The 24,774-nt window shown below is 50.3% G+C and overlaps 1 protein-coding gene across 1 annotated transcript in view; it reads right to left on the bottom strand.

Moving 5' to 3' along the window:
- LOC142907753 (uncharacterized) overlaps positions 1-24,774 on the bottom strand; it is a 54,054-nt gene that overhangs the window by 27,874 nt on the left and 1,406 nt on the right. Inside the window, exon 2 of the mRNA XM_076057491.1 lies at positions 20,052-20,277. Coding sequence (XP_075913606.1) covers positions 20,052-20,159 — 108 coding nt within the window. The 5' untranslated portion in view covers positions 20,160-20,277. The remainder of the gene's footprint in view (positions 1-20,051; positions 20,278-24,774) is intronic.

Below are 24,774 nucleotides of genomic sequence, written 5' to 3'. Positions count from 1 at the left end.
ACACCACCAACAAACACCAACAACAAACACCACCATCAAACACCACCATCATCAAACACCACCATCAAACACCACCAAACACCACCAACAAACACCACCAACAAACACCACCACCAAACACCACCAGACACCACCAACAAACACCACCACCAGACACCATCAACAAACACCACCACCAACAAACACCACCAACAAACACCACCAACAAACACCACCAACAAACACCACCATCAAACACCACCAAACACCACCAACAAACACCACCAACAAACACCAGACACCACCAACAAACACCACCAACAAACACCACCATCAACAAACACCACCATCAAACACTACCAACAAACACCATCAACAAACACCACCAACAAACACCACCATCAAACACCAGACACCACCAACAAACACCACCATCAAACACCACCAACAAACACTACCACCAACAAACACCACCATCAACAAACACCACCATCAAACACTACCAACAAACACCATCAACAAACACCACCAACAAACACCACCATCAAACACCAGACACCACCAACAAACACCACCATCAAACACCACCACCATCAAACACCACCACCATCAAACACCACCAACAAACACCACCACCATCAAACACCACCACCATCAAACACCACCAACAAACACCACCACCATCAAACACCACCACCATCAAACACCACCAACAAACACCATCACCATCAAACACCACCAGACACCACCAACAAACACCACCAACAAACACCACCAACAAACACCACTAACAAACACCACCAACAAACACCACCAACAAACACCACCATCAAACACCACCAGACACCACCAACAAACACCATCACCATCAAACACCACCAGACACCACCAACAAACACCACCAACAAACACCACCAACAAACACCACTAACAAACACCACCAACAAACACCACCAACAAACACCACCATCAAACACCACCAGACACCACCAACAAACACCATCACCATCAAACACCACCAACAAACACCACCAACAAACACCACCATCAAACACCACCAACAAACACCACCAACAAACACCACCATCAAACACCACCACCACCAAATACCACCAACAAACACCACCATCAAACACCACCATCAAACACCACCATCAAACACCACCATCAAACACCACCATCAAACACCACCATCAAACACCACCATCAAACACCACCACCATCAAACACCACCATCAAACACCAGACACCACCAACAAACACCACCATCAAACACCACCAACAAACACCACCATCAAACACCAACAACAAACACCACCAACAAACACCAACAACAAACACCACCAACAAACACCACCAACAAACACCACCATCAAACACCACCAACAACAAACACCACCAACAAACACCACCAACAAACACCACCACCATCAAACACCACCACCATCAAACACCACCATCAAACACCACCAACAAACACCACCACCAACAAACACCACCAACAAACACCACCATCAAACACTACCACCAACAAACACCACCAACAAACACCACCACCAAACACCACCATCAAACACCACCAACAAACACCACCACCAACAAACACCACCAACAAACACCACCAACAAACACCACCATCAAACACCACCATCAAACACCACCATCAAACACCACCACCATCAAACACCACCATCAAACACCACCAACAAACACCACCATCAAACACCACCATCAAACACCACCACCAGACACCACCAACAAACACCATCAACAAACACCACCACCATCAAACACCACCATCAAACACTACCACCAACAAACACCACCACCAAACACCACCAACAAACACCACCACCAACAAACACCACCATCAAACACTACCACCAACAAACACCACCATCAAACACCACCACCAAACAACACCACCATCAAACACCACCAACAAACACCACCATCAAACAACACCAACAAACACCACCAACAAACACCACCAACAAACACCACCACCAGACACCACCACCAAACACCACCATCAAACACCACCAACAAACACCACCATCAAACACCACCATCAAACACCACCAACAAACACCACCATCAAACACCACCAACAAACACCACCAACAAACACCACCAACAAACACCACCATCAAACACCACCATCAACAAACACCACCAACAAACACCACCAACAAACACCACCAACAAACACCACCATCAAACACCACCAACAAACACCACCATCAAACACCACCACCAGACACCACCAACAAACACCACCAACAAACACCACCACCAAACACCACCAGACACCACCAACAAACACCACCACCAGACACCATCAACAAACACCACCACCAACAAACACCACCAACAAACACCACCAACAAACACCACCAACAAACACCACCATCAAACACCACCAAACACCACCAACAAACACCACCAACAAACACCAGACACCACCAACAAACACCACCAACAAACACCACCATCAACAAACACCACCATCAAACACTACCAACAAACACCATCAACAAACACCACCAACAAACACCACCATCAAACACCAGACACCACCAACAAACACCACCATCAAACACCACCAACAAACACTACCACCAACAAACACCACCATCAACAAACACCACCATCAAACACTACCAACAAACACCATCAACAAACACCACCAACAAACACCACCATCAAACACCAGACACCACCAACAAACACCACCATCAAACACCACCACCATCAAACACCACCACCATCAAACACCACCAACAAACACCACCACCATCAAACACCACCACCATCAAACACCACCAACAAACACCACCACGATCAAACACCACCACCATCAAACACCACCAACAAACACCATCACCATCAAACACCACCAGACACCACCAACAAACACCACCAACAAACACCACCAACAAACACCACCAACAAACACCACCAACAAACACCACCATCAAACACCACCAGACACCACCAACAAACACCATCACCATCAAACACCACCAGACACCACCAACAAACACCACCAACAAACACCACCAACAAACACCACCAACAAACACCACTAACAAACACCACCAACAAACACCACCAACAAACACCAGACACCACCAACAAACACCACCATCAAATACCACCACCAAACACCATCACCATCAAACACCAGACACCACCAACAAACACCACCAACAAACACCACCAACAAACACCAGACACCAAACACCACCATCAAACACTACCACCAACAAACACCACCACCACCAAACACCACCATCAAACACCACCATCAAACACCACCAACAACAAACAACACCAAATACCACCAACAAACACCACCAGACACCACCAACAAACACCACCAACAAACACCACCAACAAACACCACCATCAGAACACCACCAACAAACACCAACAACAAACACCACCATCAAACACCACCATCATCAAACACCACCATCAAACACCACCAGACACCACCAACAAACACCACCAACAAACACCACCACCAAACACCACCAGACACCACCAACAAACACCACCACCAGACACCATCAACAAACACCACCACCAACAAACACCACCAACAAACACCACCAACAAACACCACCAACAAACACCACCATCAAACACCACCAAACACCACCAACAAACACCACCAACAAACACCAGACACCACCAACAAACACCACCAACAAACACCACCATCAACAAACACCACCATCAAACACTACCAACAAACACCATCAACAAACACCACCAACAAACACCACCATCAAACACCAGACACCACCAACAAACACCACCATCAAACACCACCAACAAACACTACCACCAACAAACACCACCATCAACAAACACCACCATCAAACACTACCAACAAACACCATCAACAAACACCACCAACAAACACCACCATCAAACACCAGACACCACCAACAAACACCACCATCAAACACCACCACCATCAAACACCACCACCATCAAACACCACCAACAAACACCACCACCATCAAACACCACCACCATCAAACACCATCAACAAACACCACCACCATCAAACACCACCACCATCAAACACCACCAACAAACACCACACCATCAAACACCACCAGACACCACCAACAAACACCACCAACAAACACCACCAACAAACACCACTAACAAACACCACCAACAAACACCACCAACAAACACCACCATCAAACACCACCAGACACCACCAACAAACACCATCACCATCAACACCACCAAACACCACCAACAAACACCACCAACAAACACCACCAACAAACACCACTAACAAACACCACCAACAAACACCACCAACAAACACCACCATCAAACACCACCAGACACCACCAACAAACACCATCACCATCAAACACCACCAACAAACACCACCAACAAACACCACCATCAAACACCACCAACAAACACCACCAACAAACACCACCATCAAACACACCCACCACCACCAAATACCAACAACAAACACCACCATCAAACACCACCATCAAACACCACCAACAAACACCACCATCAAACACCACCATCAAACACCACCATCAAACACCACCATCAAACACCACCACCATCAAACACCACCATCAAACACCAGACACCACCAACAAACACCACCATCAAACACCACCAACAAACACCACCATCAAACACCAACAACAAACACCACCAACAAACACCAACAACAAACACCACCAACAACACCACCAACAAACACCACCATCAAACACCACCAACAACAAACACCACCAACAAACACCACCAACAAACACCACCACCATCAAACACCACCACCATCAAACACCACCATCAAACACCACCAACAAACACCACCACCAACAAACACCACCAACAAACACCCACCATCAAACACTACCACCAACATAACACCACCAACAAACACCACCACCAAACACCACCATCAAACACCACAACAAACACCACCACCAACAAACACCACCAACAAACACCACCAACAAACACCACCATCAAACACCACCATCAAACACCACCATCAAACACCACCACCATCAAACACCACCATCAAACACCACCAACAAACACCACCATCAAACACCACCATCAAACACCACCACCAGACACCACCAACAAACACCATCAACAAACACCACCACCATCAAACACCACCATCAAACACTACCACCAACAAACACCACCACCAAACACCACCAACAAACACCACCACCAACAAACACCACCATCAAACACTACCACCAACAAACACCACCAACAAACACCACCAACAAACACCACCATCAAACACTACCACCAACAAACACCACCAACAAACACCACCAGACACCACCACCAAACACCACCAACAAACACCACCAACAACAAACACCACCAACAACAAACACCACCATCAAACACCACCATCAAACACCACCATCAAACACCACCAACAAACACCATCACCAAACACCACCATCAAACACCAGACAACACCAGACACCACCAACAAACACCATCACCAAACACCAGACACCACCAACAAACACCACCATCAAACACTACCAACAAACACCATCAACAAACACCACCAACAAACACCACCATCAAACACCAGACACCACCAACAAACACCACCATCAAACACCACCACCATCAAACACCACCACCATCAAACACCACCAACAAACACCACCACCATCAAACACCACCACCATCAAACACCATCAACAAACACCACCACCATCAAACACCACCACCATCAAACACCACCAACAAACACCATCACCATCAAACACCACCAGACACCACCAACAAACACCACCAACAAACACCACCAACAAACACCACTAACAAACACCACCAACAAACACCACCAACAAACACCACCATCAAACACCACCAACACCACCAACAAACACCATCACCATCAAACACCACCAGACACCACCAACAAACACCACCAACAAACACCACCAACAAACACCACTAACAAACACCACCAACAAACACCACCAACAAACACCACCATCAAACACCACCAGACACCACCAACAAACACCATCACCATCAAACACCACCAACAAACACCACCAACAAACACCACCATCAAACACCACCAACAAACACCACCAACAAACACCACCATCAAACACCACCACCACCAAATACCACCAACAAACACCACCATCAAACACCACCATCAAACACCACCAACAAACACCACCATCAAACACCACCATCAAACACCACCATCAAACACCACCATCAAACACCACCACCATCAAACACCACCATCAAACACCAGACACCACCAACAACACCACCATCAAACACCACCAACAAACACCACCATCAAACACCAACAACAAACACCACCAACAAACACCAACAACAAACACCACCAACAAACACCACCAACAAACACCACCATCAAACACCACCAACAACAAACACCACCAACAAACACCACCAACAAACACCACCACCATCAAAACACCACCACCATCAAACACCACCATCAAACACCACCAACAAACACCACCACCAACAAACACCACCAACAAACACCACCATCAAACACTACCACCAACAAACACCACCAACAAACACCACCACCAAACACCACCATCAAACACCACCAACAAACACCACCACCAACAAACACCACCAACAAACACCACCAACAAACACCACCATCAAACACCACCATCAACACCACCATCAAACACCACCACCATCAAACACCACCATCAAACACCACCAACAAACACCACCATCAAACACCACCATCAAACACCACCACCAGACACCACCAACAAACACCATCAACAAACACCACCACCATCAAACACCACCATCAAACACTACCACCAACAAACACCACCACCAAACACCACCAACAAACACCACCACCAACAAACACCACCATCAAACACTACCACCAACAAACACCACCAACAAACACCACCAACAAACACCACCATCAAACACTACCACCAACAAACACCACCAACAAACACCACCAGACACCACCACCAAACACCACCAACAAACACCACCAACAACAAACACCACCAACAACAAACACCACCATCAAACACCACCATCAAACACCACCATCAAACACCACCAACAAACACCATCACCAAACACCACCATCAAACACCAGACAACACCAGACACCACCAACAAACACCATCACCAAACACCAGACACCACCAACAAACACCACCAACAAACACCACCACCAAACACCACCACCAAACACCACCAACAAACACCACCAGACACCACCAACAAACACCACCAACAAACACCACCAACAAACACCACCATCAAACACCACCAGACACCACCACCAAACACCACCAACAAACACCACCAACAACAAACACCACCACCAACAAACACCACCAACAAACAACACCAGACACCACCAACAAACACCATCACCATCAAACACCACCACCAGACACCACCAACAAACACCATCAACAAACACCACCACCAACAAACACCACCAACAAACACCACCAACAAACACCACCATCAAACACTACCACCAACAAACACCACCACCAAACACCACCATCAAACACTACCACCAACAAACACCACCAACAAACACCACCAGACACCACCACCAAACACCACCAACAAACACCACCAACAACAAACACCACCAACAACAAACACCACCATCAAACACCACCATCAAACACCACCATCAAACACCACCAACAAACACCATCAACAAACACCACCATCAAACACCACCATCAAACACCACCATCAAACACCACCAACAAACACCATCAACAAACACCACCATCAAACACCACCAACAAACACCACCATCAAACACCACCACCAAACAACACCACCATCAAACACCACCATCAAACATTACCACCAACAAACACCACCAACAAACACCACCATCAAACAACACCAACAAACACCACCATCAAACACCACCATCAAACAACACCAACAAACACCACCATCAAACACCACCATCAAACACCACCAACAAACACCACCATCAAACACCACCACCAACAAACAACCACCAACAACAAATACCACCAACAAACACCACCAACAAACACCACCAACAAACACCACCAACAAACACCACCACCAAACAACACCACCATCAAACACCACCATCAAACATTACCACCAACAAACACCACCAACAAACACCACCAACAAACACCACCAACAAACACCACCAACAACAAACACCACCAACAAACACCACCACCACCAGACACCACCAACAAACACCACCAACAAACACCACCATCAAACACCACCAACAAACACCAACAACAAACACCACCACCAGACACCACCACCATCATCATCATCAAACACCACCAACAAACACCACCAACAAACACCACCAACAAACACCAACAACAAACACCACCAACAAACACCACCAACAAACACCAGACACCACCAACAAACACCACCATCAAACACCACCAACAAACACCACCATCAAACACCACCAACAAACACCAGACACCACCAACAAACACCATCACCATCAAACACCACCATCAAACACCAGACACCACCAACAAACACCACCACCATCAAACACCACCACCAAACACCACCAACAAACACCACCAGACACCACCAACAAACACCACCATCAAACACCAGACACCACCAACAAACACCACCAACAAACACCAGACACCACCAACAAACACCACCACCATCAAACACCACCACCAAACACCACCAACAAACACCACCAGACACCACCAACAAACACCACCATCAAACACCAGACACCACCAACAAACACCACCAACAAACACCACCACTAACAAACACCACCAACAAACACCACCAACAAACACCACCATCAAACACCAACAACAAACACCACCATCAAACACCACCAACAAACACCACCAACAAACACCACCACCATCAAACACCACCAACAAACACCACCAACAAACACCACCAACAAACACCACCACCAACAAACACCACCATCAAACACCACCAACAAACACCACCAACAAACACCACCATCAAACACCACCATCAAACACCACCAACAAACACCACCAACAAACACCACCAACAAACACCACCAACAAACACCACCAACAAACACCACCAACAAACACCACCACTACCAAACACCACCAACAAACACCACCAACAAACACCACCAACAACCACCACCAACAAACACCACCAACAAACACCACCAACAAACACCACCAACAAACACCACCAACAAACACCACCATCAAACACCACCAGACACCACCAACAAACACCATCACCATCAAACACCACCAACAAACACCACCAACAAACACCACCATCAAACACCACCAACAAACACCACCAACAAACACCACCATCAAACACCACCACCACCAAATACCACCAACAAACACCACCATCAAACACCACCATCAAACACCACCAACAAACACCACCATCAAACACCACCATCAAACACCACCATCAAACACCACCATCAAACACCACCACCATCAAACACCACCATCAAACACCAGACACCACCAACAAACACCACCATCAAACACCACCAACAAACACCACCATCAAACACCAACAACAAACACCACCAACAAACACCAACAACAAACACCACCAACAAACACCACCAACAAACACCACCATCAAACACCACCAACAACAAACACCACCAACAAACACCACCAACAAACACCACCACCATCAAACACCACCACCATCAAACACCACCATCAAACACCACCAACAAACACCACCACCAACAAACACCACCAACAAACACCACCATCAAACACTACCACCAACAAACACCACCAACAAACACCACCACCAAACACCACCATCAAACACCACCAACAAACACCACCACCAACAAACACCACCAACAAACACCACCAACAAACACCACCATCAAACACCACCATCAAACACCACCATCAAACACCACCACCATCAAACACCACCATCAAACACCACCAACAAACACCACCATCAAACACCACCATCAAACACCACCACCAGACACCACCAACAAACACCATCAACAAACACCACCACCATCAAACACCACCATCAAACACTACCACCAACAAACACCACCACCAAACACCACCAACAAACACCACCACCAACAAACACCACCATCAAACACTACCACCAACAAACACCACCAACAAACACCACCAACAAACACCACCATCAAACACTACCACCAACAAACACCACCAACAAACACCACCAGACACCACCACCAAACACCACCAACAAACACCACCAACAACAAACACCACCAACAACAAACACCACCATCAAACACCACCATCAAACACCACCATCAAACACCACCAACAAACACCATCACCAAACACCACCATCAAACACCAGACAACACCAGACACCACCAACAAACACCATCACCAAACACCAGACACCACCAACAAACACCACCAACAAACACCACCACCAAACACCACCACCAAACACCACCAACAAACACCACCAGACACCACCAACAAACACCACCAACAAACACCACCAACAAACACCACCATCAAACACCACCAGACACCACCACCAAACACCACCAACAAACACCACCAACAACAAACACCACCACCAACAAACACCACCAACAAACAACACCAGACACCACCAACAAACACCATCACCATCAAACACCACCACCAGACACCACCAACAAACACCATCAACAAACACCACCACCAACAAACACCACCAACAAACACCACCAACAAACACCACCATCAAACACTACCACCAACAAACACCACCACCAAACACCACCATCAAACACTACCACCAACAAACACCACCAACAAACACCACCAGACACCACCACCAAACACCACCAACAAACACCACCAACAACAAACACCACCAACAACAAACACCACCATCAAACACCACCATCAAACACCACCATCAAACACCACCAACAAACACCATCAACAAACACCACCATCAAACACCACCATCAAACACCACCATCAAACACCACCAACAAACACCATCAACAAACACCACCATCAAACACCACCAACAAACACCACCATCAAACACCACCACCAAACAACACCACCATCAAACACCACCATCAAACATTACCACCAACAAACACCACCAACAAACACCACCATCAAACAACACCAACAAACACCACCATCAAACACCACCATCAAACAACACCAACAAACACCACCATCAAACACCACCATCAAACACCACCAACAAACACCACCATCAAACACCACCACCAACAAACACCACCAACAACAAATACCACCAACAAACACCACCAACAAACACCACCAACAAACACCACCAACAAACACCACCACCAAACAACACCACCATCAAACACCACCATCAAACATTACCACCAACAAACACCACCAACAAACACCACCAACAAACACCACCAACAAACACCACCAACAACAAACACCACCAACAAACACCACCACCACCAGACACCACCAACAAACACCACCAACAAACACCACCATCAAACACCACCAACAAACACCAACAACAAACACCACCACCAGACACCACCACCATCATCATCATCAAACACCACCAACAAACACCACCAACAAACACCACCAACAAACACCAACAACAAACACCACCAACAAACACCACCAACAAACACCAGACACCACCAACAAACACCACCATCAAACACCACCAACAAACACCACCATCAAACACCACCAACAAACACCAGACACCACCAACAAACACCATCACCATCAAACACCACCATCAAACACCAGACACCACCAACAAACACCACCACCATCAAACACCACCACCAAACACCACCAACAAACACCACCAGACACCACCAACAAACACCACCATCAAACACCAGACACCACCAACAAACACCACCAACAAACACCAGACACCACCAACAAACACCACCACCATCAAACACCACCACCAAACACCACCAACAAACACCACCAGACACCACCAACAAACACCACCATCAAACACCAGACACCACCAACAAACACCACCAACAAACACCACCACTAACAAACACCACCAACAAACACCACCAACAAACACCACCATCAAACACCAACAACAAACACCACCATCAAACACCACCAACAAACACCACCAACAAACACCACCACCATCAAACACCACCAACAAACACCACCAACAAACACCACCAACAAACACCACCACCAACAAACACCACCATCAAACACCACCAACAAACACCACCAACAAACACCACCATCAAACACCACCATCAAACACCACCAACAAACACCACCAACAAACACCACCAACAAACACCACCAACAAACACCACCAACAAACACCACCAACAAACACCACCACTACCAAACACCACCAACAAACACCACCAACAAACACCACCAACAACCACCACCAACAAACACCACCAACAAACACCACCAACAAACACCACCAACAAACACCACCACTACCAAACACCACCAACAAACACCAACAACAAACACCACCACCATCAAACACCACCATCAAACACCACCAACAAACACCACCAACAAACACCACCAACAAACACCACCAACAAACACCACCAACAAACACCACCATCAAACACCACCATCAAACACCACCATCAAACACCACCAACAAACACCACCAACAAACACCACCATCAAACACCACCAACAAACACCACCAACAAACACCACCAACAAACACCACCAACAAACACCACCAACAAACACCACCAACAAACACCACCACCATCAAACACCACCACGAACAAACACCACCAAACACCACCACCAACAAACACCACCAACAAACACCACCACCAACAAAGACCACCAACAAACACCACCACCATCAAACACCACCAACAAACACCACCAACAAACACCACCAACAAACACCACCAACAAACACCACCAACAAATACCACCAACAAACACCACCACCATCAAACACCACCATCAAACACCACCATCAAACACCACCAACAAACACCACCATCAAACACCACCATAAAACACCACCAACAAACACCACCATCAAACACCACCAACAAACACCACCAACAAACACCACCACCAAACACCACCAACAAACACCACCAACAAACACCACCATCAAACACCACCACCAAACACCACCAACAAACACCACCAACAAACACCACCAACAAACACCACCAACAAACACCACCAACAAACACCACCATCAAACACCACCAACAAACACCACCAACAAACACCACCACCAACAAACACCACCAACAAACACCACCAACAAACACCACCAACAAACACCACCATCAAACACCACCATCAAACACCACCAACAAACACCACCAACAAACACCACCAACAAACACCACCAACAAACACCACCAACAAACACCACCATCAAACACCACCAACAAACACCACCAACAAACACCACCACCAACAAACACCACCAACAAACACCACCAACAAACACCATCAACAAACACCACCAACAAACACCACCACCAACAAACACCACCACCAACAAACACCACCACCAACAAACACCACCAACAAACACCACCAACAAACACCACCAACAAACACCACCAACAAACACCACCATCAAACACCACCATCAAACAACACCAACAAACACCACCAACAAACACCACCAACAAACACCACCAACAAACACCACCAACAAACACCACCATCAAACACCACCAACAAACACCACCAACAAACACCACCACCAACAAACACCACCAACAAACACCACCAACAAACACCACCAACAAACACCACCATCAAACACCACCATCAAACACCACCAACAAACACCACCAACAAACACCACCAACAAACACCACCAACAAACACCACCATCAAACACCACCAACAAACACCACCAACAAACACCACCACCAACAAACACCACCAACAAACACCACCAACAAACACCATCAACAAACACCACCAACAAACACCACCACCAACAAACACCACCACCAACAAACACCACCACCAACAAACACCACCAACAAACACCACCAACAAACACCACCAACAAACACCACCAACAAACACCACCAACAAACATCACCATCAAACACCACCATCAAACACCACCATCAAACACCACCATCAAACACCACCACCAACAAACACCACCAACAAACACCACCAACAAACACCACCAACAAACACCACCATCAAACACCACCAACAAACACCACCAACAAACACCACCAACAAACACCACCACCAACAAACACCTACAACAAACACCACCAACAAACACCACCATCAACAAACACCACCAACAAACACCACCATCAAACACCACCAACAAACACCACCAACAAACACCACCACCAACAAACACCACCAACAAACACCACCAACAAACACCACCAACAAACACCACCAACAAACACCACCAACAAACACCACCACCAACAAACACCACCAACAAACACCACCAACAAACACCACCAACAAACACCACCAACAAACACCACCAACAAACACCACCAACAAACACCACCATCAAACACCACCAACAAACACCACCAACAAACACCACCAACAAACACCAACAACAAACACCACCAACAAACACCACCATCAAACACCACCAACAAACACCACCAACAAACACCACCATCAACAAACACCACCAACAAACACCACCATCAAACACCACCAACAAACACCACCACCAACAAACACCACCAACAAACACCACCAACAAACACCACCAACAAACACCACCAACAAACACCACCAACAAACACCACCATCAAACACCACCAACAAACACCACCCCCAAAAAACACCACCAACAAACACCACCAACAAACACCACCAACAAACACCACCAACAAACACCACCAACAAACACCACCAACAAACACCACCAACAAACACCACCACCAACAAACACCACCAACAAACACCACCAACAAACACCACCAACAAACACCACCAACAAACACCACCAACAAACACCACCAACAAACACCACCACCAACAAACACCACCAACAAACACCACCACCAACAAACACCACCAACAAACACCACCAACAAACACCACCAACAAACACCACCAACAAACACCACCAACAAACACCACCACCAACAAACACCACCAACAAACACCACCACCAACAAACACCACCAACAAACACCACCAACAAACACCACCACCAACAAACACCACCAACAAACACCACCAACAAACACCACCAACAAACACCACCAACAAACACCACCAACAAACACCACCAACAAACACCACCACCAACAAACACCACCAACAAACACCACCAACAAACACCACCAACAAACACCACCAACAAACACCACCAACAAACACCACCACCAACAAACACCGCCAACAAACACCACCAACAAACACCACCACCAACAAACACCACCAACAAACACCACCAACAAACACCACCAACAAACACCACCATCAAACACCACCACCAACAAACACCACCAACAAACACCACCAACAAACACCACCAACAAACACCACCAACAAACACCACCACCAACAAACACCACCAACAAACACCACCAACAAACACCACCATCAACAAACACCACCAACAAACACCACCATCAAACACCACCAACAAACACCACCACCAAACACCACCAACAAACACCACCAACAAACACCACCAACAAACACCACCAACAAACACCACCAACAAACACCACCAACAAACACCACCATCAAACACCACCAACAAACACCACCAACAAACACCACCAACAAACACCACCAACAAACACCACCACCAACAAACACCACCAACAAACACCACCAACAAACACCACCAACAAACACCACCATCAAACACCACCACCAACAAACACCACCAACAAACACCACCAACAAACACCACCAACAAACACCACCACCAACAAACACCACCACCAACAAACATCACCATCAAACACCACCACCAACAAACACCACCAACAAACACCACCACCAACAAACACCACCAACAAACACCACCACCACCATCATCATCATCGCCGTTACAATCATCGTTATCATCACAACAACCACCATCATCACCACCATAATCACCACCATCATCATCAGGATCATCACCACCATCATCACCATCTCATCACCACTATCATCACCACCATAATCACCACCATCACCATCACAATCATTACCACCATCATCACCATCATCATCACCACCATAATCACCACCATCATCACGATCATCACCACCATCATCACCATCATCATCACCATCATCACCACCACCATAATCACCACCATAATCACCACCATCATCATCATCACAATCATCACCACCATAATCACCACCATCACAATCATCACTATCATCATAATCACCACAGCCATCGTGAACCCCCTGAGACTGAGAGAGACACCCAGACCCAGGGCTTGAACCCAGACTCTCAGTGTCTCTGACACGGCCACTGTGAACCCCCTGAGACTGAGAGAGACACCCAGACCCAGGGCTTGAACCCAGACTCTCAGTGTCTCTGACACGGCCACTGTGAACCCCCTGAGAGAGAGAGACACCCAGACCCAGGGCTTGAACCCAGACTCTCAAGTGTCTCTGACACGGCCATCGTGAACCCCCTGACAGAGAGACACCCAGACCCAGGGCTTGAACCCAGACTCTCAGTGTCTCTGACACGGCCATCGTGAACCCCCTGAGAGACACCCAGACCCAGGGCTTGAACCCAGACTCTCAGTGTCTCTGACACGGCCATCGTGAAACCCCCTGATAGAGAGACACCCAGATCCAGGGCTTGAACCCAGACTCTCAGCGTCTCTGACACGGCCATCGTGAACCCCCTGAGAGAGACCCAGACCCAGGGCTAGAACCCAGACTCTCAGCGTCTCTGACACGGCCACCGTGAACCCCCTGAGAGAGAGACACCCAGACCCAGGGCTTGAACCCAGACTCTCAGTGTCTCTGACACGGCCACCGTGAACCCCCTGAGACAGAGAGACACCCAGACCCAGGGCTTGAACCCAGACTCTCAGCGTCTCTGACACGGCCACCGTGAACCCCCTGAGACTGAGAGAGACACCCAGACCCAGGGCTTGAACCCAGACTCTCAAGTGTCTCTGACACGGCCACCGTGAACCCCCTGAGACTGAGAGAGACACCCAGACCCAGGGCTAGAACCCAGACTCTCAGCGTCTCTGACACGGCCACCGTGAACCCCCTGAAAGAGAGAGAGACACCCAGACCCAGGGCTTGAACCCAGACTCTCAGCGTCTCTGACACGGCCACCGTGAACCCCCTGAGAGAGAGAGAGACACCCAGACCCAGGGCTTGAACCCAGACTCTCAGCGTCTCTGACACGGCCACCGTGAACCCCCTGAGACTGAGAGAGACACCCAGACCCAGGGCTTGAACCCAGACTCTCAGTGTCTCTGACACGGCCATCGTGAACCCCCTGAGAGAGAGACACCCAGACCCAGGGCTTGAACCCAGACTCTCAGCGTCTCTGACACGGCCACCGTGAACCCCCTGAGAGAGAGTCACCCAGACCCAGGGCTTGAACCCAGACTCTCAGTGTCTCTGACACGGCCACTGTGAACCCCCTGAGAGAGAGAGACACCCAGACCCAGGGCTTGAACCCAGACTCTCAGTGTCTCTGACACGGCCACCGTGAACCCCCTGAGACTGAGAGAGACACCCAGACCCAGGGCTTGAACCCAGACTCTCAGTGTCTCTGACACGGCCACCGTGAACCCCCTGAGAGAGAGTCACCCAGACCCAGGGCTAGAACCCAGACTCTCAGTGTCTCTGACACGGCCACTATGAACCCCCTGAGAGAGAGAGACACCCAGACCCAGGGCTTGAACCCAGACTCTCAGTGTCTCTGACACGACCATTGTGAACCCCCTGAGAGAGAGACACCCAGACCCAGGACTAGAACCCAGACTCTCAGCGTCTCTGACACGGCCACCGTGAACCCCCTGAGAGAGAGACACCCAGACCCAGGGCTAGAACCCAGACTCTCAGTGTCTCTGACACGGCCACTGTGAACCCCCTGAGAGAGAGACACCCAGACCCAGGGCTTGAACCCAGACTCTCAGCGTCTCTGACACGGCCATCGTGAACCCCCTGAGAGAGAGACACCCAGACCCAGGGCTTGAACCCAGACTCTCAGTGTCTCTGACACGGCCACCGTGAACCCCCTGAGAGAGAGACACCCAGACCCAGGGCTTGAACCCAGACTCTCAGCGTCTCTGACACGGCCACTGTGAACCCCCTGAGAGAGAGACACCCAGACCCAGGGCTTGAACCCAGACTCTCAGTGTCTCTGACACGGCCACTGTGAACTCCCTGAGAGACACCCAGACCCAGGGCTTGAACCCAGACTCTCAGCGTCTCTGACACGGCCACTGTGAACCCCCTGAGAGAGAGACACCCAGACCCAGGGCTTGAACCCAGACTCTCAGCGTCTCTGACACGGCCATCGTGAACCCCCTGAGAGAGAGACACCCAGACCCAGGGCTTGAACCCAGACTCTCAGTGTCTCTGACACGGCCATCGTGAACCCCCTGAGAGAGAGACACCCAGACCCAGGGCTTGAACCCAGACTCTCAGCGTCTCTGACACGGCCATCGTGAACCCCCTGAGAGAGAGACACCCAGACCCAGGGCTTGAACCCAGACTCTCAGTGTCTCTGACACGGCCACCGTGAACCCCCTGAGAGAGAGACACCCAGACCCAGGGCTTGAACCCAGACTCTCAGCGTCTCTGACACGGCCACTGTGAACCCCCTGAGAGAGAGACACCCAGACCCAGGGCTTGAACCCAGACTCTCAGTGTCTCTGACACGGCCACCGTGAACCCCCTGAGAGAGAGACACCCAGACCCAGGGCTTGAACCCAGACTCTCAGTGTCTCTGACACGGCCACTGTGAACCCCCTGAGACTGAGAGAGACACCCAGACCCAGGGCTTGAACCCAGACTCTCAGTGTCTCTGACACGGCCACTGTGAACCCCCTGAGACTGAGAGAGACACCCAGACCCAGGGCTTGAACCCAGACTCTCAGTGTCTCTGACACGGCCACTGTGAACCCCCTGAGACTGAGAGAGACACCCAGACCCAGGGCTTGAACCCCGACTCTCAGCGTCTCTGACACGGCCATCGTGAACCCCCTGAGAGACACCCAGACCCAGGGCTTGAACCCAGACTCTCAGCGTCTCTGACACGGCCATCGTGATAGAGAGAGACACCCAGACCCAGGGCTTGAACCCCGACTCTCAGCGTCTCTGACACGGCCATCGTGAACCCCCTGAGAGACACCCAGACCCAGGGCTTGAACCCAGACTCTCAGCGTCTCTGACACGGCCATCGTGATAGAGAGAGACACCCAGACCCAGGGCTTGAACCCAGACTCTCAGTGTCTCTGACACGGCCACCGTGAACCCCCTGAGACTGAGAGAGACACCCAGACCCAGGGCTAGAACCCAGACTCTCAGTGTCTCTGACACGGCCATCGTGATAGAGAGAGACACCCAGACCCAGGGCTTGAACCCAGACTCTCAGTGTCTCTGACACGGCCACCGTGAACCCCCTGAGACTGAGAGAGACACCCAGACCCAGGGCTTGAACCCAGACTCTCAGTGTCTCTCACACGGCCACTGTGAACCCCCTGAGAGAGAGACACCCAGACCCAGGGCTTGAACCCAGACTCTCAGTGTCTCTGACACGGCCATCAGAGACACCCAGACCCAGGGTTTGAACCCAGACTCTCAGTGTCTCTGACACGGCCATCGTGAACCCCCTGACAGAGAGACACCCAGACCCAGGGCTTGAACCCAGACTCTCAGTGTCTCTGACACGGCCATCGTGATAGAGAGAGACACCCAGACCCAGGACTTGAACCCAGACTCTCAGCGTCTCTGACACGGCCACCGTGAACCCCGCCCCCGCGCCCCAAACGGAGTGACCTCGGTCGTGGGGGAGTTTCCGCTCGCCGGAGTTTGCGAGCTCCCGTTGCTGTGGCCATCGTCGGCAGGAGAGACGCCGTCGATGGCGAAGTTGAACTTGAAATCCATCGCCAGGAGGAGGAATTATATCCAGGGGTTTTTTTTGTTTCTTCCAGATAATAATAAAAAAAAAATTGTTGAATGTTCCCGGCTCTGCTCTGCCTGCGGGGGGGGGCGACGGTCGCGGCTGAAACGAAATAAACAGAGAGCAAGATTTGTGGGTGAGTGGGTGAGATGGTGAGTTAGTGAGTGCGTGAGTGGGTGGGTGAGTGGGTGAGTGAGTGGGTGGGTGAGTGAGTGAGTGAGTGGGTGAGTGAGCGGGTGAATGCATGGGTGGGTGAGTGGGTGAGTGAGTGGGTGGGTGAGTGAGTGAGTGGGTGGGTGAGTGAGTGGGTGGGTGAGTGGGTGAGTGGGTGAGTGAGTGGGTGAGTGAGTGGGTGAGTGAGCGGGTGAATGCGTGGGTGGGTGAGTGGGTGAGTGAGTGGGTGGGTGAGTGAGTGAGTGGGTGGGTGGGTGAGTGAGTGAGTGGGTGAGTGAGATGGTGAGTTAGTGAGTGGGTGGGTGGGTGAGATGGTGAGTTAGTTAGTGCGTGGGTGAGTGGGTGAGTGGGTGAGTGAGTGCATGAGTGAGTGGGTGGGTGAGTGAGTGAGTGAGATGGTGAGTGAGTGGGTGAATGCGTGGGTGGGTGAGTGGGTGAGTGAGATGGTGAGTTAGTGAGTGAGTGCGTGGGTGAGTGAGTGGGTGAGTGGAGTGAGTGAGTGAGTGGGTGGGTGAGTGAGTGAGTGGGTGAGATGGTGAGTTAGTGAGTGCGTGGGTGGGTGAGTGGGTGAGTGGGTGGGTGAGATGGTGAGTTGGTGAGTGAGTTGGTGAGTGAGTGGGTGAGTGAGTGGGTGAGTGGGTGAGTGTGTGAGTGAGTGAGTGGGTGAGTGAGTGTATGAGTGAGTGTGTGAGTGTGTGAATGAGTTAGTGAGTGAGTGAGTGGGTGAGTGGGTGAGTGGGTGAGTGTGTGAGTGAGTGGGTGAGTGAGTGTGTGAGTGTGTGAGTGAGTTAGTGAGTGAGTGTGTGAGTGGGTGAGTGAGTGGGTGAGTGAGTGGGTGAGTGAGTTGGTGAGTGAGTGAGTGTGTGAGTGAGTGGGTGAGTGAGATGGTGAGTGAGTTGGTGAGTTAGTGAGTGAGTGTGTGAGTGAGTGGGTGAGTATAAAAAGACAAAGACCCTCCGTATAGCCCAAACAGACAGCTGGGGCAAGTGCTGTTAGCAGCGCCTATGAAGGCTACCGGCACACACAGAGGGGGTGGGTGGCTCCCAGCACCACGCCCGGCCGTCTTTGTCTCTCCCCAGTGCGAGCTATGTGAACTACACTACCACCACCACACCACCACCACCCCTACACCAGTTAACTTATTTGAGGCTGAGTCGACCTAGGGGAGGCCCAGGTACCGGTTCAGGTGATGACTGTCTCTGAGTGGTGGTGGTGTTGGCCGTGAACAGGAATCAATCTCTGGTCGCCGGGTTCGTAGCACAGCGCTAACCACTGCACCACCACTCCCCACACACGCACACACACAGACACACACACACAGACACACACACAGACACACACACACAGACACACAGACAGACACACACAGACACACAGACACACAGACAGACACACACAGACACACAGACAGACACACACAGACACACACAGACACACACACAGACACACACAGTGACACACACACAGACACACACACAGATACACACAGTGACACACACACACAGACACACACACACAGACAGACACACACAGACACACACACAGACAGACACACACAGACACACACAGACACACACACAGATACACACAGTGACACACACACACAGTGACATACACACACAGACACACACACACAGACACACACACACAGACACACACACAGACACACACACACAGACACACACACACAACAACAACAACAACCGCCATTCGCTACTAAGTGGCGGTGACGTCACCACGACGCTTGTGCCAGGCTATGTGCACCCTGAGGCCACGTGAAGTGTCGAACGCCCACTCACCACACTCACCACGTGTACACTCACCACACTCACCACGTGTACACTCACCACGTGTACACTCACCACGTGTACACTCACCACACTCACCACACTCACCACGCGTACACTCACCACGTGTACACTCACCACGTGTACACTCACCACACTCACCACACTCACCACGTGTACACTCACCACACTCACCACACTCACCACACTCACCACGCGTACACTCACCACACTCACCACACTCACCACGTGTACACTCACCACACTCACCACACTCACCACGTGTACACTCACCACACTCACCACACTCACCACGTGTACACTCACCACACTCACCACGTGTACACTCACCACACTCACCACGTGTACACTCACCACACTCACCACACTCACCACGTGTACACTCACCACACTCACCACACTCACCACGTGTACACTCACCACACTCACCACACTCACCACACTCACCACGTGTACACTCACCACACTCACCACACTCACCACGTGTACACTCACCACACTCACCACACTCACCACACTCACCACGTGTACACTCACCACACTCACCACGTGTACACTCACCACACTCACCACACTCACCACGTGTACACTCACCACACTCACCACGTGTACACTCACCACACTCACCACGTGTACACTCACCACACTCACCACACTCACCACGTGTACACTCACCACACTCACCACACTCACCACACTCACCACGTGTACACTCACCACACTCACCACGTGTACACTCACCACACTCACCACACTCACCACACTCACCACGTGTACACTCACCACACTCACCACACTCACCACGTGTACACTCACCACACTCACCACACTCACCACGTGTACACTCACCACGTGTACACTCACCACGTGTACACTCACCACACTCACCACACTCACCACGTGTACACTCACCACACTCACCACACTCACCACGCGTACACTCACCACACTCACCACGTGTACACTCACCACGTGTACACTCACCACACTCACCACACTCACCACGTGTACACTCACCACACTCACCACACTCACCACGTGTACACTCACCACACTCACCACGTGTACACTCACCACACTCACCACGTGTACACTCACCACGTGTACACTCACCACGTGTACACTCACCACACTCACCACACTCACCACGCGTACACTCACCACACTCACCACACTCACCACGTGTACACTCACCACACTCACCACGTGTACACTCACCACACTCACCACACTCACCACGCGTACACTCACCACACTCACCACACTCACCACGTGTACACTCACCACGTGTACACTCACCACGTGTACACTCACCACACTCACCACACTCACCACGTGTACACTCACCACACTCACCACACTCACCACGCGTACACTCACCACACTCACCACGTGTACACTCACCACGTGTACACTCACCACACTCACCACACTCACCACGTGTACACTCACCACACTCACCACACTCACCACGTGTACACTCACCACACTCACCACGTGTACACTCACCACACTCACCACGTGTACACTCACCACGTGTACACTCACCACGTGTACACTCACCACACTCACCACACTCACCACGCGTACACTCACCACACTCACCACACTCACCACGTGTACACTCACCACACTCACCACGTGTACACTCACCACACTCACCACACTCACCACGCGTACACTCACCACACTCACCACACTCACCACGTGTACACTCACCACACTCACCACGTGTACACTCACCACGCGTACACTCACCACGCATACACTCACCACACTCACCACGTGTACACTCACCACGTGTACACTCACCACACTCACCACGTGTACACTCACCACACTCACCACACTCACCACGTGTACACTCACCACACTCACCACGTGTACACTCACCACGCGTACACTCACCACGTGTACACTCACCACACTCACCACACTCACCACGTGTACACTCACCACACTCACCACACTCACCACGTGTACACTCACCACACTCACCACACTCACCACACTCACCACGCGTACACTCACCACACTCACCACGTGTACACTCACCACACTCACCACACTCACCACACTCACCACACTCACCACGTGTACACTCACCACGTGTACACTCACCACGTGTACACTCACCACACTCACCACGTGTACACTCACCACACTCACCACGTGTACACTCACCACGTGTACACTCACCACGTGTACACTCACCACACTCACCACACTCACCACGCGTACACTCACCACACTCACCACACTCACCACACTCACCACGCGTACACTCACCACACTCACCACACTCACCACACTCACCACACTCACCACGCGTACACTCACCACGCGTACACTCACCACGCGTACACTCACCACACTCACCACACTCACCACACTCACCACGCGTACACTCACCACACTCACCACGTGTACACTCACCACACTCACCACACTCACCACGTGTACACTCACCACACTCACCTCACTCACCACGCGTACACTCACCACACTCACCTCACTCACCACGCGTACACTCACCACACTCACCACACTCACCACGTGTACACTCACCACACTCACCACACTCACCACGTGTACACTCACCACACTCACCACACTC

The sequence above is a fragment of the Petromyzon marinus genome, chromosome 82 (assembly GCF_048934315.1).
Source record: "Petromyzon marinus isolate PM22_M1 ecotype Great Lakes invasive population chromosome 82, UKy_Petmar_22M1.pri1.0, whole genome shotgun sequence".
Classification (NCBI taxonomy): Eukaryota; Metazoa; Chordata; class Hyperoartia; order Petromyzontiformes; family Petromyzontidae; genus Petromyzon; species Petromyzon marinus.
The sequence above is the reverse complement of the archived record's forward strand: the minus strand, read 5'-3'. Positions and strand labels throughout refer to the sequence as shown.